This window comes from Crocodylus porosus, unplaced genomic scaffold (assembly GCF_001723895.1).
Source record: "Crocodylus porosus isolate Cpor-Errol unplaced genomic scaffold, CroPor_comp1, whole genome shotgun sequence".
NCBI lineage: Eukaryota > Metazoa > Chordata > Crocodylia > Crocodylidae > Crocodylus > Crocodylus porosus.
The window spans coordinates 13,184,677-13,204,023 of record NW_017728925.1 but is presented as its reverse complement, the minus strand read 5'-3'; the positions used below and the strand labels follow the sequence as shown (position 1 = coordinate 13,204,023).

Sequence of the window (19,347 nt, the reverse complement as noted above, 5' to 3'; positions counted from 1 at the left end):
AAACATGCGGGGTGGACAGTCAGTCCCAGCCCATCTCGGTGGCTGCCAGTGATAAGCCACTGATGGCCCCACAAGTGAGTAGATCTCACGAGTTTTCAGGCTGCTGCTGAAAGCAAAACGTTCGTATGCTGGCAGTACGCTCTGGGTAAGCTGGATGCTTTCGCACAGCTGCTCTGTAGCTGAAATCCCCTTCTGTGAGGAGAGTAACACCAACTCTCTGCCCAAGAAAAGGCATTTGCTGGCTGCTTCTCTTTACTACCTACCACCTTCCAGCGTAGCCTGATGTGCTGCAATAACAATCTTTTCTACCATTGTGTTGGGGGCTGGTCTTCTAACGATTCTTTTCAGTCCTATCGCACATAAAAATTTGACTCATTAATCCTAAGGAAGCTAGAAGTACTTTTCTTCCAAGCGGGGAGGGGGACAGAGAGAGCACCTCAACGGTCCAAATGTCAGCAGGTTTCCGCGCAAAGGAACCGAATTGGCCTGAACAAAGCCCGCCGGGGATTTGCTCCTCCCGACACAGTTTGTAGGCCTAACTTTTCTGTGTTTATCAATACAAATCTGACGAGCATTTAAGCAATGTAAAAAGACTTGAACGAGTCCAGTTTTTCTCTAGGAACATTTGGTTGCTTTAAAAAAAAAGGTTAGAGCGGTGCGATCGTTGGGGCAGCCTCACGGCCGCCGAGCTTCTTCACGGAGGATGGCACCGGGCTGTTGTTCAGCGGGCGGCTTTGGGGCAATCTCTTCGGCGGCTGAGCCTGGGTGGGGGGCTGGAAATGTTCGTTCCCCGGGACGCACGGCCCTGGGACCCCAGCGCGGAGCGGCGGTGCCTGGGGAGCCCGGGCCTGGCTGGGCTTCCTGTCTCCATGGCAACAGCCAACACTCGGCAGCCCCCCCCGCCGGCCTCTGCAGGTCTCGCGAGAGGATCCCCCGTTACTATGGCGACCGGGAGACTCCGGGCCTAGACCAGAGGCCGCGCCGACGCCGCGCAGGTATCGGGGGGCAACGAAGAGCCGGGGGGGCGCTGGGCTGGGCTTAGTCGTGCTGCTCCCAGCGCGGGGGGCGGCCCCGGGATCCGCCCTGCGTGGGTGTGGGGGGTATATGTGTGTCTACAGGGGTGTGGATAGATGTGTGTGTGTATGTGCACGTGTGTGTATGGAGTAGGGTGTTTGTATGCGTCCCCACAGGAGTGGGTATGTGTGTCTACAGGAGTATGTATATGTGTGTGCATGGGTGTGTGTGCACGCACAGGAGTGTGTATATGTGTGTGCATGTTTGCATATGTGTGTACGGGTGTGTATGTGTGTGCACAGGAGTGTGTATAGATGTGTGCATGTGCTCACATGTTTGTATTATGTGTGTGCGCACAGGAGTGTGGATATGTGTGTGGGCGTGCACAGGTGTGTATATGTATATGCATGTGCACACGTTTATGAGGGTGTGTATATGTGTGTTCACAGGAGTGTGTATATGTGTGTGTAGGTGCACATGTCTGTATGGGGTGTACATGTGTGTATACAGGTGTGTGTGTATATGCATGTGCACAGGAGTGTGTACATGTGTGTGGGGCAGGGGGTGTATGTGATAGTCGTGTTGGTCTGAGATGGAAAGAAATGCACAAGTCTAGAGCGCTTGGTCCCGAAATGATCCGTTATTAGACCAACTGAGAAATCGCAACAAAAAAATCTTTTTCCGCAAGCTTTCAGGCTCATGCACCGTCATTAGGCTCAGTGAAAGTTCAAGATGGTAAAAACTCCCCATACATAGGAAATAAACTTCATTTTTGCACAAAGGAAGCATGTGTGTGTATGCATGTGCACGGTTGTCTAGTACAGGAAGGATGTGGACAAATAGGAGAGAGTCCAGCGGAGGTCAACAAAAGTATTTGGGGGACATGAGTGGTGAGGAGAGGCTGAGGAAACTGGGCTTGTTTAGGCTGCAGAAGAGAAGACCGAGGGGGATTGAATAGCAGCCCTCACTTCCCTGCAGGGGGGGTGGGTCTCGAAGGGGATGGAGCTGGGCTATCCTCAGTGGGGGCAGATGACTGAACAAGGAGCAATGGGTTCCAGTTGCAGCAAGGAAAGTTGAGGTTGAATATTAGGGAAAACTTTCTCACTAGGAGCGTGCTGAAGCACCGGAACAGGCTTCCCCAGAGAGGTGTTGGCACCTCCGTGCCTGGAGACTTTTAAGAACCAGGTGGACAAAGCCCTGGCTGGGATGATCTAGTTGGACATGGTCCTGCTTTGAACAGGGGGTTGGACTAGATGTGACATCCTAAGGTCCCTTCCAACCATAATTTTATATTTTATATTCATCACAGCCATTGCAGCTCAGCTTTGCCCATTCCAGCAGGCCCCGAAAGTGTGCCTGGCTGGAGCATTTGTTCATTAAGCACTGAGAAGTGGGTACCCACAGTAGATGCGGGATTGTTGGTGCACACTAGCAAACTCCCCCTCCCCCTGCCTTCGAGTACAGTGGTTCTCAGCCTTTTGGGACCTGAGGCATCCCTCTTTAGACTCAAGCCTCCTTCCTCCCCCCAAATACTAGCTATTAACTTTTCACTTGTTTTTCAGCGATGGAAAAATAGTAATTTTTCTGATGTAAAGAACTCAAGAAGACCACAGCAGGGCAGACTGGTTTTAGCACCGTGGACTCCTGTTTGAAATTTCTGTATTTATCTTGTGAATCATATTTACACACTTAAGGGCGTGTCTACATGTGCCTGTACAGCGACTTTGCTACTGTGCCATGCTTTAGTACTTCCTTCTGGAAGTTCCTTCTGGAAGTACTAAAGCGTGGCTCAGTAGCAGCCCGTACTGCACTGTATGCCGGGCACACAGTTATTTTTAGTCACTATTTCACCATAGCAGCACACTATAACGAGGGAGCGTGCTGCTATGGCAAAACAGCTGCCAGTCACGTGTAGAGGCACGTGGTCGCTACGTCACCATAGTGTCATGTGTAGATGCACCCTGACAGTGCTAACTGTTGCAGGGCACCCTTGAAAGGATCTCAGGGCACTTCAGGGAGCCATGACGCCCTGGTTGAGAATCCATTCTAGAGTCTGGAGCCAAAACACTGCAGAATCCCCCTTGCCAACTGCAATGATGGACTTCAGGACCATCAGCAGCACTGTCTCTGACCTTTTTTTTATTTTCTAGTATTGGTGCTCTTTCTTGTTTCTTGACCTTCACTTTAAGGCTCCAGTCTGACAAATTGGGCTGCCTTCTGCCTTAAGGCCAAGCCTTGCTACCTAAGTGGAAGTCCACTGATATCAGTGGGACTCCCCATAGCTACAATAATGTAGAAGGCTTTTGTATGAAGTTGCTTACAAGAGAAGGACTACATATTTATTCTAAAAAAGCCCTTAGGAAGGAATAATATTTCTGTTTCAGTAGATGTCACCCACTTGGTTTCTTCTTTTATTTTTATTCTTTGACAGATTTCAGAATATTCCCTTTGTCTTACTTCTCTTTAATTGTTTTGCCTTGAATTTTTTAAACATTATTCTAAAACGTATACGCTTCTCTGTTCTCTTCTCAGACAAAACTGACTGGGAAAAGAAGCCCAGATCCATACCTAGGTCTAGTTTAGGGACCAGGGTAACGCGTTGTAGCATTGTGAAATAGCTAAAGTGTAGGCAAGTCTCCTCCTCTGCCCAGTCCAGTGAGTACAGGAGGTGGAAAAACAAATCAATGCATTTTTCTTTCACTGGCTATAACAAACTTAAAACCTGTAACTATATAAAAAGTGCAAATTTTCCAGATAGATGAATGCTGTTAAAATTGGAAGTGCCCTTTGCTGTTTCTATTTCTTACGTTTCTCTTCCCAGTCCCAGCTGGTGCAAGGAAATTTCTGCAAAGAGGCCGAGAACTTATTTGTGCCTTCCAATATGGTGCTGGTGGGAGAAGTAGGTGTTGTTCCTAGTGGAAAAATCTACAGGCAGATCTTCGATGATGAGGTACAGTACTCTGGTTCTGGGCTGAATCGCCCATCTGCAAATGGACCAAGATAAGCGCTCTTTTAAAACTTGATTTGAAACCTAGGTGAATAGCCCTTTTTCCTAACGGGCTCGCCACCTGTTGGAGGCTTTTAAGGACTTCAGGACTTTGAAAAAATCACCTTAAATTCTCTTGAATGTTGATAACATTTCATATTTCTTTAGATGAATACACAATTTACATCACTATCTTGATATGCCTTACCTGTACTGTTTTGTCATTTATATCTTATCACTATTTCATTCTTAAATTTGCTATGAAAATTCATCTACATTTATGTTTGTGAGTATTTAATTTTGGTGGCAATGTCTCTTCAAACCTTTCTTGGTTCCAAGAGTACTTCTGGGGATCAACAATGGGAGATGCAAATATTATGTATTATTTGATCTCCTGTTCTGCCGTCGTTGTGCCATATTTTGTCAGTGTTTGTGCCTGCAAGCTCTTTGATCTTTTTTTGCTTTTGTTCAGATTAAAGAGGATTGTAATCGCTTGATTATTGTCTTTGAAGGTGCGCTTAGTACGCTCTTTGGAACAAGGGAGAAACAGGGCTGCACAGCATAAGTGTCCTGTGAGCAGTGCAAAAATCCCCCTGGTCAAGGATCTGGAAACTTGTGCTGGCAAAGGACTGTTATCTCCTCGCCAACAGAAATGGGTTGAAGGAATGCCCTATGATGACTTCACTGAAAACCCAGTGTTCTACAAGTATGGACTAGAAGTATAACACTATTATAATATATCTGTTTTATGACTAGGTGCAGCAAGATGCAAGCATGAAACTGAGAACAAGGAACACTTAAATTGTAATTTTGATCAAGGCACTAATTCTCTGAGGCACTGACGAGATTATTTTATTAAGCCTCTGTTTTCTCAGGTTAAATAGAAAAATGTTGACCTGCTGTGCATGAACTTTACAAATATTAATTGAATAAAGTTCAAGCAATACATTTTAGAAAGCAAAACCAAAATGTATTACATGCCTTCTTGTTTCAGACAGTCTAGAAATGTACACTAGTTTCTATTGGTCTTTAAACTGAAGTTAATGTTAGAAAAATGGCTATGTAAATAGGGCTGCTCCTTATTATGCAGATTATTTTCTTTTTGTCTTTAAGGTCAATGTATTTAATTCACTGCTATAAATAGGATTCTTATTCATTTAGCCCAGTGGAGGAAATACAGCCATGGAGGATTGACATGGAGTCTTCTGCTTCAGTCACCCTTAACAAAATAGCTATTACTTTTCAGTGTTAGAATCCCTATTAACAGTGAAAGTGATAGGCAGTACAAGATCATAGTTTGCTTACAGCTCCTAGGTGGAGTTTGCAGTTTACAAAATAATCTTTTGATTTCTAAAGTGAGCAATTTGTGGAAGAGAACCAATGGAGGGGGAATCATTATTCACATGGAGAGAGACTAAGAAGTCTGCTTAAAGTGTAACCATAGATTAAGCTTCTACAATAAGCAGAAATAAAAATAAAGCAAAAATCCAAGTAACACCTGAATTAACAGATCTAATGCATTTATATTTTCATGGTTCCTGCCTCCAGTGCATTGATAAAATGTGAACGATGTTCCTTCTGCTAAATACCTGTTCTCTGTTTCCATTTCAGAGAGGCTACAGTAGTTCAAAAAGTTCAGGAAAGTGAAGATGTGATTGCAGCCCAGGAAGTCAGAGGCCTCGCTGATTTAATTAGTAAATTGTATTCACTTAATTTCATATGTTCTAATCTGCACTTTTAGGATCTACCACATATTTAGCAACTCACATTGAAACAAGGGTTGGGAAGTATAAAATCTGTCTCGAAAAATACCTGACTTATTTATTACGATTTGGTAGGGATTTTCCAAATGGGGGTGAGGGAATATGCAAAGAAACCTTATTATATTTTGTAGCTATTTGATCACTTAGGTTAGAATTAATTTACCGTAGGTACAAACCCAGATGTCTGAAGTCAGTGATGTTCCACATCTTTATCCCAAGTTTGTATTTAGGTCAAATTTTGCATTTTCTAGTCCACAACAGAACCATAAATTATTACAATCTAATTTATACTTGCTTATATATTATAGTGCTTACTTCCTTACAGTGGGGTGGAACAGTGGGGGTGTAAAATTTGCCAGGCAGGGGCTAGCCTAAACATGGTGCTGCAGTACCAACAGTCAACATCATCTTTATTTTTTTTTCCCTGGCAGTTCCTGAGAAAACAAGCAGCAATATCATTGAGCGCCTTTCAAAGGGCAGGCAAGGCCGTCACAATGAAGCTGTGGTTATGATGCAACAGGAGTTAGCCTGCATTGGGAGGGTAAGACTGTGCTTTCCACTCTTGGTCATTGGGGAAGATGTACAGGAGTCAGGACTTAGTACCCAGTATCTGACTTAGTATCCAGTATACTTGCCTGTTTCAGGAAATGGAACACTTCATTTTGGAGACCGAAACGTTACTTTTGACAAAACTCTCAGAATCTAATAGAAAAATTGAGCTGCTTTTAAAGAAGATTGAGTGTGACAGTGATCTGGAAGCCTTCTCAATTGAAGTAAGGCGATGCATTTGATGCAATCTCCATTCCCAGCTCAATTCTTTTTGACTCTGTCAGCTATCTGTATCTGTGTGTCTGTCTGCATATTGTATCATTCTGCCTCTTGCCAGAGTTATGTTTTTTTCATTTTAGATTTTCAAATGGGACTGACATTTCCTTCCTTCCTTCTTGCAGAGCTTTGGGCAGTTATGGGATGACATCACCCAAGACTTATTGCACAGAAGGCAGTGGATTAGAGAGATGGATGAAACCTTAAACAAGTATGAAGTGGCTCGAGCTGAGAAGGTGAGCTGTTGTTTGCTTGAGTATTAATTAAGCATTGCACTAAGGATTTTCTTCAGCCCTGGATAAAGAGCAGTGAATAACTTTCTCTGTAAGCTAATGATTTGGTGCTTATTGCCTTCTGCTTCATTACTCTTTCCTTTGGCATCCACTTGAAACAGACAGTGAGAGAAGCATGCCAGCGATACAGTCCTTGCTTACCTCGCAGACCTTTGCAGTCAAGATGCAAGGAAGCCATGCAAGGGCATAGGAAATGTCTTACTTCTCCTCTGGCCTCTCCATGATTGTTTAGTATCAAACTGTGATCATGCCCCTAACTTTCATTGTTAGCTATGTTTATGCTACAATCAGGAGTGCTGCACATGTAAGTCTGTGAGATCTGGTTAGCTCAGATACCAGTAGCAGTGAAATCAGAGTGGTCTGGGCTATCAGCAGGAGCTGTACCTAGCCAAACAGCACCCTGGGTGCTTTCTTGAAGTGTGCGCCTGTGAATCTTCATCGCTATTGGTACCCAAACTAGCCAGACTGCAGAGGTGCTACAGTCACACCTCTGAATACAGTGTGGACATACCCTTATTTTATGTGTATATCAGACAACAAAACTGGCAACTGATCTGTTATCTGTTTAATTGCAGAGAGAACCAGAAAGACCTAACTTCTGATTACTAAAACAAGACACAAGCTTCGCTTTAGATATCTAATGTGCAGTTGATTCAGTTATTTACTTTTCTGTACAGCCTGTTTGTAATAAGCTTCCTAGTGTGAGGCACATTAGAGACCTGTTGATCAATTAATGGTGATTTTTAATATTTTAGTCACTATTTTCCATTAACGTTACCAAGTTTTAGAAGAAAAAAATCAGTTGGTGTATTTTAAAATCTTACATTTAGTTCTGAACTTATCTGTGCTGCCATATTACGTTCAAGCAAGTATTTTTCGTAGAAAAAGTAAGTTATGTCTTATTTTAGATCACTTCCTACTTAAGAATCATTGACACTTTGGGCTTTCATTTTTCTCTCCCCTTTGGTTTCCTAGATAAAAGATGTTCTGAAGAAATGCACCAAGATTCTGGAGGATATAGCCTATCTTTTACCCCCTGATATTCACAGATTTGTACATAATGAAGCCATGGTAAGTCATTCCTCTGTATAAGACGTGCCTCAGAAAGTAGCAAACAGAAATGTTCTCTGTATACCAGAAGGCTTGACTGAACCTTTTTCATCCTTTTTCAGACTAAAAATATTCTACTCTCTCCTTACAGTCATATCACAACTTTTTAGCACTGAAAAGGTGCAAGAATTAAATCATTATTTCTCTTAATTGTTGTTTCACCATCAATATAGGTGCAGTCTCTCCTCCCCAACATATGTTAATATTTTCAGTGCTAAACAGATCATTCTGTTACTGAACGTATAGATTCTTTCTCCATACTTCATACTTAGCCATTAGAAAAAGAAACTGTTCTCACTTAAAATTGACAGTTCCCTCAAGCTAAGTGAGTGATTTGATCAAAATCAAAGCATTTGGTCATTGTGTAATTGACTATATGCATTGCATAGGAGCTTTAATTTCAGCATTTTTTTAAATTTATGGCATGTTTCTTGCCAAATCAGCCGACAGGACAATTCTGCTGAGTATCTTGCCAGTGGGGCTGTTCCTAAACTGGACATTTTCAAGAAATCCCTTACCTTTGAAGCTCCACAACTGTGAGACATTTCTTGACCATCATAAGTCAATCAGTAGATAATAACTGTTGCTTCAAAGAGAGACCCAAACCCTTGCAAAGTGTGTGTATGGCTGTTGTGCAGTGTTTGAATGTTTGGGTTTTTTTGTTTTTTGTTTAGCTCTGTTGTTCCACAGAAGTCAAACAAGTCAACCATCTATCTTCTTTGTACAAAATGCTCCCCATTTCCTTACTCTTCGTCCGGCTCTGTCTTCTAGTTCAGTGCATTGCAACGCCTATAAAAAAATCTATAGCTTCAGCATTTTTTGTGTCTTGCACTGTCCTTTATCCCTCTTTGTATCTTGTAATACACAGATGATTAACCAAGCCCTACTGGCCAATCGGAGGGCAATTGCCAAGCTATTTGTTAATCTGATGGAGGCAGACCTGAAGAAGGAGCTATCTCTAAGGTTCAAATGGCAAGACAGGGTGAAGGACTGGAAGATCATGCAGAAGGACTATGTGGTACATAGTTTCAGGTGTGAAATTCTCCAACAAATTATGTTTTGGAGTCTGAATAAAACTAAATTAACAGATGTTATCTGTGCTTCTATTACAGATGATCTTTGATTCTGCTCCCATTGTGAATTTGAAAGTCTTTTTTGCCCATTATACTATCAGGGCATCCTTTTTAATGACTGAGAATTATATAGGTCCAAGTAATTTTTAGGTTTCAAGATATAACTTGCCCCAAATATGTTACTTCAGTGCACATTTGTTTTCTGCAGAAAATTTATGGCAAGTGAAGAGATACAGAACCCCCCGGAAGTAAAAAGAGACTTGGAGAATATGAAAAAGGAGCAGATTTCACTTGATAGCCAGAGAATGAAACTTCTGCAGCATCTTAGGTATGGAGAGAGTGACAGTAATAATAGCATTTACTATAGTGAATAAAGAGCCTGATTCACCTTTGTGAAATGGAGTAACACAGCAGTGAATCAGGCTCCAACTTCTTTTTTTAAATAAATCTTTCAGAGTTGAGGAGAAGGAGAGGGCTTTTGATTTTTATTGGCCAGATTTTGTGAGTTAAATGTACCATTGTTATTAGCTTAAAGTAGCTGCAAAGGTAGAAGTCATTGACAATGACAGTATAATAGAAATAGTAGAAGTTAAGGATGGATGATTAAGTAAGAGTCCATGACCCAAAATTGGTTTGATTTAAAATGGTGGTGTTGGTTTGAGAAATGTGAGATTGGTATGTATAATAAGATATAAACTATAATTAACTGGTAGAGTAGGTGAAGGAAATCTTACATTTGTCTTTTTGAGATTATCTTCATCCTAAAGGAGCATGTATGTGTGTAATTTAAACAGTGTAAATTTAAAATAGTGATCCCTTTTGGTTTACATTTTTAAATGGCAGCTAAACAGATTGCTAGGCTTTTTGGAGGGCGATACCTTTCACAGGAGCAGCTGGAGAGGATGGTTGTTTAAAAAAAAAAGATATCGCCCTCCCCAAAAAATCCTTGCCTCTTATTTCCAGGACCATCACGACTACAACATCACTCCAGCACTACCACAACTAACCAGATGACACTGTAGTTCATTTGTAGACAGCAGCTGCTTTGTCAGAATTGCAGTTGCCTTGATGGTTTTGCCTTGATTTGGCTGAAAGTCTGTCTTCCAGCCAATAGAATGTGGAAACTCAATAGTGCTCTTGTACAAGCTAATGGTTTTAACCTACTGAGAGACTGGATTATGTTTGAAGATATGTGACTCTTGTTTTCTATTCTGGTAGTGATTTTTTGCCTTCAACACACAAAAAGGCTGAGATAAATGAATGGTATGAATCTCTTACGGCTTTAAACAAACGTATAGGTAAGCAAGGAAATCGCTGAAATGACTGAGAATCAATCATCTCTGTTTCTTGGACAATGACCAAACTGTACCTTTTGGCTGTATATCTTTGCTGTCCTTTTGGTCTTTTATAGTCTTTTGTCTTCTTTAGAATAACAAGGAAACTTTTCTAAAGTGACTCCTTTCTCGTAATCTTACAATGTGCTTCTCTTGCTATGTGTTCTATATTTTAGATTGTAAACTATCTGGGGTATGTGCTGTCTTTTTTCATTTGTAGCTTATTTAACAGCAATCATATTGCAAGGACCTAATAAGTAATAAACCACTGTTTCTAAGAATTATGGCAAAAAGATACGAGTAGAATCCAGCCAGGGATACTATACTGGCTAATACAGCCTGATACATGAGGGCCAGGGGCTAGGGTGCCATCAGGGAAAAGGGGGGCTAGGTACAGCTGTTTCAGTCATGTTCATGAATTTTGTGATGTGAAATAGTGAACTCTTCACATTGAACTTTTTTTTCTCTTTTCTGTTTCAAAAGATACCCACAATGTGCAGTGTATGATGAGAATTCGCCTCCACTACGAGAGAGTCTGGCAAGAATGTCTAACAGAAGTACAGAAGTGCAAGGTTAATGTCACGACTCTCAAAGTTGCTGACTTCAGCAGCCCTTGAAGATTATTTTATAGCAGCATGTAATCTGCTGTCATGATAATGTCTAGTTTGGAGACCCAGAATCAAACCAAATTATTCTGGCCTGGCAACCAGAATTACTCATAAAGTTATTTTTTTTATACTGCCACCACCTAGCATATGCATCTGGAATGTGCAGGACCAGCAGTAACAAATTCTAACTTAGTGAAGGGAACCTTGTCCAGGGTTGCAGTTAGAGTTAAGACCCCAGCATTGCCACTGACTTGCCAGCTGAGCTTGGGACCTTCCTGCTTGGATAGCAAAGGCTTCTGCCTTTCAGGTGCTTAGCCCTCCAGCTTCCTTGAGTCCCCCTAAGAACAGTTATGCAACAGGGAGATGAGTCTTTTTCCTTTTAACTGCTTCCTCTGACTTAACCTTAAGGCAATGATATAGGTGCATAACGAAAGTAGACATGTTAATTGTTTTGCAAGGATTTGAGTAGGTTGGGATTGGATCACAAGTAAGTACTGTTTGAGTGCCTAACAGATGGAGCAGGACCTGGTCTTGTAAATAAGTACAAGAAATACATTTTTGCAAATTATGTAGTGATATTTACAGCTCAGTCACAGGATCCAAATATTACACAGGCATTGCTTTTCTGAAACTGTTACAGCTTGTTTCATATAGTAGTAGCTCACAAACATAGTGTTCTTACCAAAATATGAATACATGTTTTCTCAGTATGTACATCCACAGACTATACCAAACTTAAAATTCCTTCACTCAGGTTTTCTTCAAGGGAAAAAAAAACCTGATGATGGATGCTTAAATATTTCTAAGGCTCCCACTTTAAAATGAAAGAATGAATGTCAAGGTTGAAACCCATTGGACCGATGTAGTATGTTAACTGTCATATCAAGTAAATGTCAATAACTCAGTTTTCTTTTCCATTAGAATAAACTGTTGAATTTGAAGGTTTGCACAGAGGAAGAGGCTGAAAAAGTTGTGAACCCTGAATTCTTCCAGCTGATTGGGAATCTACAAAGTCAGTTTGAAGAAGAACTGGAGCAAATGGATGTATGGTTATTAAAGCATTTTTATCATGTCTGTGGAGTAGTCATATCCAACATCTGTGCTGCAACTGTATTGATATTTTATTAGAGAGAGTGCCATGATAGCATTATTGCATGCCTCATAAATAGGGGATTTCATAGATTTAATTTGGGTGATCCAACGATAGATAGTTTATTTTGTTGAGAATTGCTTTTGCAGTGGCTACAGGTGAAAACAGTTGTCCTGTTGTACTCAAGTTTGTAGATGGCTTTGTGATTACTGTTATTGTGAGGGAAAGATGGTCTTTTAGATCAAGCAAAGAATGAGTACTGGAAGATTTGGATTTTTACTGCCTCTGACACTTGAGTTGCTGCAGGATCTTTGAGATCATAAGATGGAAATTGGTATATAAGTGGAAAGATAAAGAAGGAAAACCAATAATGTTTTATTGATTTGTTCTGGTTTTTACACTGTCAGTTGTTTTTACCTGGGCTATGTTAATTATAGTACATGTAGAAAAGATTTGAATTTACTGTATTTTCCACCCAACATAGATACCTTTTATGGTAAATGAACAGAACTTTAGCTCTGTATATTTGTTAGTGTATACACCTTTGCATGCACATGCATTTCAGAGTTCACACGTGAACTTAGTTTGATGTTGATATATTCACATTCCATCCATGGGCTTGGACTAATCTGTCACAGTGGTACTTACTATCGTTTATGTAATAGTCGAGGCTCATTGGCACCTTGTTTTGATTTCATCAGTGTAAGAAAAATGCTCACTGAAATTACGCTACTAAAAAGGAAACCAGAAGAGTCCAAATTCAGAGTATGTGCAGTCATTTTTTCACACACCAAACTGCACATTTCATGCATCTTTCCAGGCTCTTTGGCTGAATGCAGTCTCAGAGTCTCAAAGCACTTTCAATAGCAGAGTGGTTCTCCTGTTACCACATACTCTACTGACATGCTATGTTACTGAAAGTGGTACTGTTAGAAATTATATTTTTGGGTCGGGCAATAGTGGCGGCAATCTAATACCCATAAACACAGCATGGATACTAGTAGCATGAAAGAAGATAGTATTTTTTGAATTTTGATGTACCTTCAGCTGTGCCAGATATTTGTGGAATGCATCCAAGTAGTTATGACAAGTCATCTATCCTTCTATACATCCATCTCTACTCCCAGTTTAATAACAACTTAATAACTGGTTTTCTTAATGTAATTGCTTCAGATAGACTTTGAGGATCTGGCTAAACTGACTGAACAGAATTGCAAAGACTTGTACAAATATTTCCAGGAAGCTCTTGTCCTTTGGGATGTGCATCAACTCAACCTGACCCAGCAAGAAAATGAGCTTCAGATGAAACTGAAGGGGTGCCGTCAAAAACATGAAAACCAAAATCAGGTACAGACCCAGCACTGCTGTGGTGTAAAGGGAATGCCGCTGTCCAAAGGTGTCTTGGGTATTCAAAGAATCTACTTCATGGCAAATGAAAAGTAGGTGTTTATAATGATTTTTGCTCTTGGAAACTACTAAATTTAATAGTTGTTCCACATCTGATACATCATTTATAAAGGAAACTTTATCTTATTCATGATGGGAGAATGATCTCATATGTCTAAACAGTATTTTCCATCTCTAGTAGCTATTACTTGCAGCTATATGTTACTTGCATATTATTGCACATACACATTCAAAAGGAGGATATTGTGTCACTGCAAGACCTTGCATGTTTACCAAGTTACTAGATTACTGTATCCTTTGACTTGCAAGAAAAGGTATTTTTCAAGGCTTTGTCCTTAATCTTCGCATGGTGATACCAGCCACCTTTTGGAAACACAGCGGGCAGGACTTCCCCAATTTGACCCTTTTGGGATGACTCGTGCTGCGGAAATATGCAGTGGAAGCAATAGGTACTTCTTGTAGCTGACTACTTATGTGGAAGACTGGACTGGGCTTTTTTTGTTTCCATCACTGATCCCATTGCCAGCACATTTGCTTTAACTTTGAAAGACTAGATGAGCTACTGCTGCTTGATGCCAGTCACCAGGCAGAGCAAACCATGTCAGGCTTGAGACAGAAGCATACTCACTTGTAATGTCTTCATCACTGCCTTGCTCAGGTAGATGCTAGTTGTGGGGCAGACCCAGTAATTGTTTTTAGTCCTGGAATAGTGGGCCACTTAAAGTGCAGGTATCAGTTAGACCCCAAAAATAGCTGGGGAATCCACTTCCTTTGCCAGCAGATTCTTTGGCTGATACAAAATGCCTGATACAAGCAGCAGTTCTTATCAGATAGACTTTACTTCTCTTGCTTTGGTGAACAACAAGCATTGTGTTTGCTTTTGAGCGGTAGCCTTGGAGACGAGGCTTATAACACCCACATGACATGTGCTTACTGTGTTACTGTTTCAAGATCTTGAAAACTTCATTTAGATATATTTTCTTCTCTGTTATTCTCTACTGTTCAGATAGAGCTGGGCCCATGCACATAATACTACCAAAAACAGTCCTCTTAAGTGGCATTGGTAGGGCATCTTTACACGTGCTTCAGAGGGGAGGGTGCTTTAATTAGGGCAGCTCCAAGAGCCACTCTAATTAAAGTGCCTGCAGCAGTCATGTATTCAGCATTCAATGCTTCAGAATGGCAGGACGCTTTAACTAAAGCTTATTCAACACACTAAAGCACATCAGAGCAGTGTCTCTGCATGTCTACAGGCACCCTTACATTTTGGGACAGTGATTGTCTTCATGCAGAAATAAGGATCTAGGGACATGGTAGATGAAATTTGGAGGCTTTTTAAACTAAACAATTCTCATTTAAAGATTTGGACATTTATTCATTAAAAATCTAAATAAATAAGAAATGTTTGGGCATTTTACCCCTTTATGATGATTGTTTTTTTTTCATATGTGCGTAGATACAGGAACTTAATCTGGATATAATTTTGGATAAATTGAGGACACAGAGCAATGAAGGAAAACTGACAAGTCATTTGGAAAGTGCCTTTTCTTCTCTGGATGACATTAGAGCTGGGTATGCATTCAGGAGTGAAAGTGTAGTGAACAGTGTGCTGAGTGAAGGATGGCCAAAACTTAGTAATACCCTTCTAGTCATGTTTGTGCCTGTGTTTTAAATGTGGTTGTAGAAGAGCATTATTTGTTACTTCATCTGTATGAAGCATAAGGTAAACTAAAATACTCTTTGACCTTTTTGTACCTGGTTGAAAAAGGCAAAAAAACTTATTGATGCCCTTTAAAAACTCAGCTTTTTTTAAAGAGTAAGGGCAAACACCAAGAAAAATGAATGTACGTTTTAAGAAAGATACCTTAGATTGGATTTCTTGGATTGACATCATTTGTATTATATATTGCACTAAGTAACCTCATAACATTCTGTCATGATAAATTCATGATTTAATCACAAGAAAATGCAGTGGAACCAGAAATTCAAGATTCTAGATAATAGGATTGCATTGGCCAAGAGATTAATTTATGCTAAAAATTTCATGTTGAGGCCACTCATTAAAGGACACAAGTTTTCAGCAACCAGTTATTTCTAACTGACAGATGGACCAGGTATAATTTTCAGTTCAGTTTCTGGTAAACAGATGTTTGCATCATTAAAAGTGACAGTCAGAGTTGCCACAAGTAGTTCTTCATGTGGAAAATCTTAGCAGAGAAGCCTAGACAAAGTCGTATCTTTTCATGCCCAGCAAGTGATCTCTCCATATCAGAGTTGAGGTATATTACTAAGGCAGCTGTCTGGAACAGTTATATTTTGTACCTGTTGCGTGGATAATCCAGGCATGTTAGTTCAACACTTCTAATATTCACCAAAATCACTTTTATAAAAGTCTGAACAGTGCAAATCTTCATGCGGGTGAGGATAGGATGACAGCTTCAGAGGTACAAGTCATCTATCTAAACACATACCTAATCTTGAGTAGTATTCTTTATTTCTCGTCTGTCACCACAAGGCTTAGGTCGCGATACAGTGGTCTGTTACAAGCTAGTAGCGAGACATATTTCAAACCTTTAGAGGAGATTTATTATATAGTTTTTAGTTTAATTTATTCTCCTTGTTTGTATTGTGGCAGTGCCTAGGAGCCCCAGAGACCAGGACCTAATTGTACTATGTGCTGTACAAATGCAGACTAGTAATAGGTTCCTGCCCCAGAGAGCTCATAAGATTTTGAGGAAGTTAGAAGCTGATGGAAATATGTTATAGTCACCTTTTAGTTGTGTTAAATTGTGTAATGAAGTCTCTTAAATAACAATCTGGTATTTGGCAGGTATAAAGCCTACCACCAAGACATAGTGGAGAGAGTAGCGGCCTATCCAGAAGCCATACTGAAGGAACTGATCGCATATAGCACATCCATCAGCCAATACTTTAATGTAAAGGAAGTCTTTCAACAGGTACAAACAAAACAAACAGGGTGGTTTAAAATCCTGCTGGTGTGTTACATGTTCATCTTTGGGAAATTTTCACTTAATCTTTCAAAAGCTATACGTTTGCAAAGGATTCTTTTCTGTGGTAAAAAAGTCCAGTTTAAACATTATGACATACAAAAAACTAGAACTCTTGGTTCCAAAATGATACCTTTTATTAGACCAACTGGAAAATGGCAAGAAAATTGTCATTTTAACAGTTTAAACATTGGTGGAATAGATTTAATTTGTGCAATTGATATGGTGTTAACATTATTCCAAACAAGCAAGTTGTCATTGTTTTTTCAATGTTAGGGCTTGCCGGAGGAGACAGGCTCTGCCTCTGAAGAGCAAGGTAATGTCTCAGTAGTACTAGTATTGTCTTATTGTTTTAACTGTGTTTGTTTGGATTGTGACGGATGAAACTTCTGCCCTCTTGTTGTGGGGAAGAATTAGTGGAGGAGTCAGAAACTGAAAATACAGAAGAGCAGCAAAAGGCTGAGAGCTTTGCAAGAGAAAGCGAAGAAGCAGAGCAATCTTCTGAGAGCCTCCAGCTAGAAAATGAGGAAACAAATGCAGGTGAGGATAAGGAGAGCTTAGCACAAGAAGCTGAAGAAACAGAAAAACAAGGGGCTGGGAAGAGCTCTGCTCAAGGAAGTGAAGGAACTGATCAGTTAGAAGAAAGTGATAATTTTGCACAACAAAGGGAAGAAGCAGAAATATTTGAGGATGAAGAGAATCAAGAGTGTAAAGGGGATGATTTGCAAGGCATTCTTCCTGAGGTAGGCCTATATTTTTTTCATAAAAATTTGATCAGCCTCAGCACAAGTGCAAACCTGGTGATGTTTATACATACAAACCGCATTTGATTCTTTACTGAGTGAGCTTAGAGATGGTCTGCATCGCGTACCATTAAAGTTTAATGCATAGCTTTAGACTTTGTAAGATGGTGAAGCTCATATATCAGTATATGACTTATTCTCTCTGCACTTTTCTTGCCCTTGTAGAAACAAATAAACTAAACAAAGATTTCTGATCTGGCCGCATTTTATTCCTGCATTTGGTATTGTTGACCTGTCTTCATTGTGTTGTACCTCAGTGTTTCATTTTCAGCTTGCACTTAAAGAGCATTTTATGACAGTGGTATACCTGTGGATAGGTGCCAGTTGGTGGGAGGATTTTAAAACAAAGTTAGGTTAAGTACAGTCTCTCATCTTGTATCTAATCTTATCCTCTGTGGGTCCTCTACCTCACTGCAACGGTATCTTGAACTGCAATCTTCCTGATCAATTGTCACTAATTGCCTTACTAGCACAACCAACCAGGAACCAGTGGATGACTTGGAAAAGGTGTCTCAGCTGAAAATAATTATTTTCTTGAACATTTTATTGTTTTTTCCACTAGAGAGAAAAATAGTTGTAATATTCCTTTAAAGACTTAGGGATAGCTGAAGAAAACCTCTAAGAAATTCTTCAGTTCTTCAGAACAAAACAGAACATGCCATGCATACCTTTTTCTTAGTCATTCTATAAAGTTTGAGTAGTAACTTTCCTGGAGATAGCTTCAGGCTTCCACAGTTCCGTATTAGGGTGTTCTCTATTAGTCTAAGGATAGCAAATGCCCATGTCATTGTTAGCAACTCTTCCCCTCGTGAAAGTACTTCTAGAGTACAGCAAAGGATCAGAGTATTGAGACACTGAAGGTATTTTTCAGTTGTATGTATGCTTTCCATGCTAGGAACCAGAATATTGTTCCTGAAATCCACGGGATAATATTTTCCAAGTTAGTAGACTTACACTCATGAAAACTTACTGGTTATAAAAGTTATAGATGATGGCTTCCTATTACCTTCCTAGATCACATTGTCTGACTGTGACGAGACAGAAAGCTCTGAAATTATAGCTGAGGTCTTCTTCACCACTAGTGGAAATGCTTACTCTGTCATTAGCTGCGAGGAGTCTGACCAAACCAAGACCAAAGAGATTTGTTATATTAAACTTGAAAAAAAAGATCCACTTCCCATGTACCTGAAACATGTGCTTATACCAGACAGCTTGCTGGAAGAGCTGAAGAAACGGTTAGTAGGAAATAGTTTCTCTTTATTTTTCTTTATTAAGTTATAGGGAAATCTCAAAAAAGATGAAGGGAAAGTTTGAATGAGCATCCAAAAGCTATCTGAATATTTTAATGCTATGTTTTATGACTCTTTCGCAAAAATAAGGAACAGTTTTATTGCCTTCCATCCATGTCTGCCAAGGTACCAGCATTGTGCCAACAATGTAGCTCTGAAGAGTTTATTTGTCTAACGAATACAAGCATCAGTCTGCCTCGCATATGCCCACAAAACACCAAGATTCCCTTTCACTGCTATATGCTTATATTTAAATTCTAGGATTCGTCTAGGATTTTTTGAGCACCTGGAGATGTGGTTTGCCCAGTCCTTGTCCAATGCCTGCATCATTGTAACTGCTAAGAAAGAGGAACTGAATTCAGAACTCCAGCTTCGTCTTCACCTGCATGAACCGAGGCATGAACGCATAGAAAAGGAAATCCATGATGTCAGGGCTGGTACATGCTTCTTCACTTTAGTTATCACACCTCATTTTATGGCTATCACACCTCATTTTATGAGCTCTCCAAGTATGAATCAAAGTCTGGGACAATAAAACTGTTAATTGATTCAATATTGGAGAATAACATAATGTAACTGACTTGATCTGGAATGGCCTTCACTAGCTCCTTTGTAAATCATGGAATCAATGAGTTGGAAGGGACCTAGACAGATCATCAAGTCCAACCCCCTGCCATGGGCAGGAATGACACTGGGGATGGGAGGGGTCATAAGACCCCAGCCAGGTGCCTATCCAGTCTCCTC

The 19,347-nt window shown here is 40.3% G+C and overlaps 1 protein-coding gene across 3 annotated transcripts in view; it reads left to right on the top strand.

Moving 5' to 3' along the window:
* The first annotated feature begins 970 nt into the window (after window positions 1–970).
* Window positions 971–19,347, top strand: part of CCDC180 (coiled-coil domain containing 180) — a 42,074-nt gene continuing 23,697 nt past the window's right edge. For all 3 annotated transcript variants that reach the window (XR_002102192.1, XM_019540865.1, XM_019540866.1), the window contains exons 1-20: window positions 971–995; window positions 3,836–3,964; window positions 4,513–4,706; window positions 5,612–5,694; window positions 6,195–6,304; window positions 6,408–6,536; window positions 6,714–6,824; window positions 7,857–7,952; window positions 8,860–9,023; window positions 9,273–9,392; window positions 10,283–10,362; window positions 10,882–10,970; window positions 11,928–12,050; window positions 13,270–13,443; window positions 14,960–15,075; window positions 16,334–16,460; window positions 16,788–16,827; window positions 16,923–17,254; window positions 18,329–18,549; window positions 18,865–19,040. Coding sequence is in view for 2 of the 3 variants with exons in the window: in XM_019540865.1 (XP_019396410.1) it covers window positions 3,896–3,964; window positions 4,513–4,706; window positions 5,612–5,694; window positions 6,195–6,304; window positions 6,408–6,536; window positions 6,714–6,824; window positions 7,857–7,952; window positions 8,860–9,023; window positions 9,273–9,392; window positions 10,283–10,362; window positions 10,882–10,970; window positions 11,928–12,050; window positions 13,270–13,443; window positions 14,960–15,075; window positions 16,334–16,460; window positions 16,788–16,827; window positions 16,923–17,254; window positions 18,329–18,549; window positions 18,865–19,040 (2,554 nt within the window). In the remaining variant the exon portion in view is untranslated. The remainder of the gene's footprint in view (window positions 996–3,835; window positions 3,965–4,512; window positions 4,707–5,611; window positions 5,695–6,194; window positions 6,305–6,407; window positions 6,537–6,713; window positions 6,825–7,856; window positions 7,953–8,859; window positions 9,024–9,272; window positions 9,393–10,282; window positions 10,363–10,881; window positions 10,971–11,927; window positions 12,051–13,269; window positions 13,444–14,959; window positions 15,076–16,333; window positions 16,461–16,787; window positions 16,828–16,922; window positions 17,255–18,328; window positions 18,550–18,864; window positions 19,041–19,347) is intronic.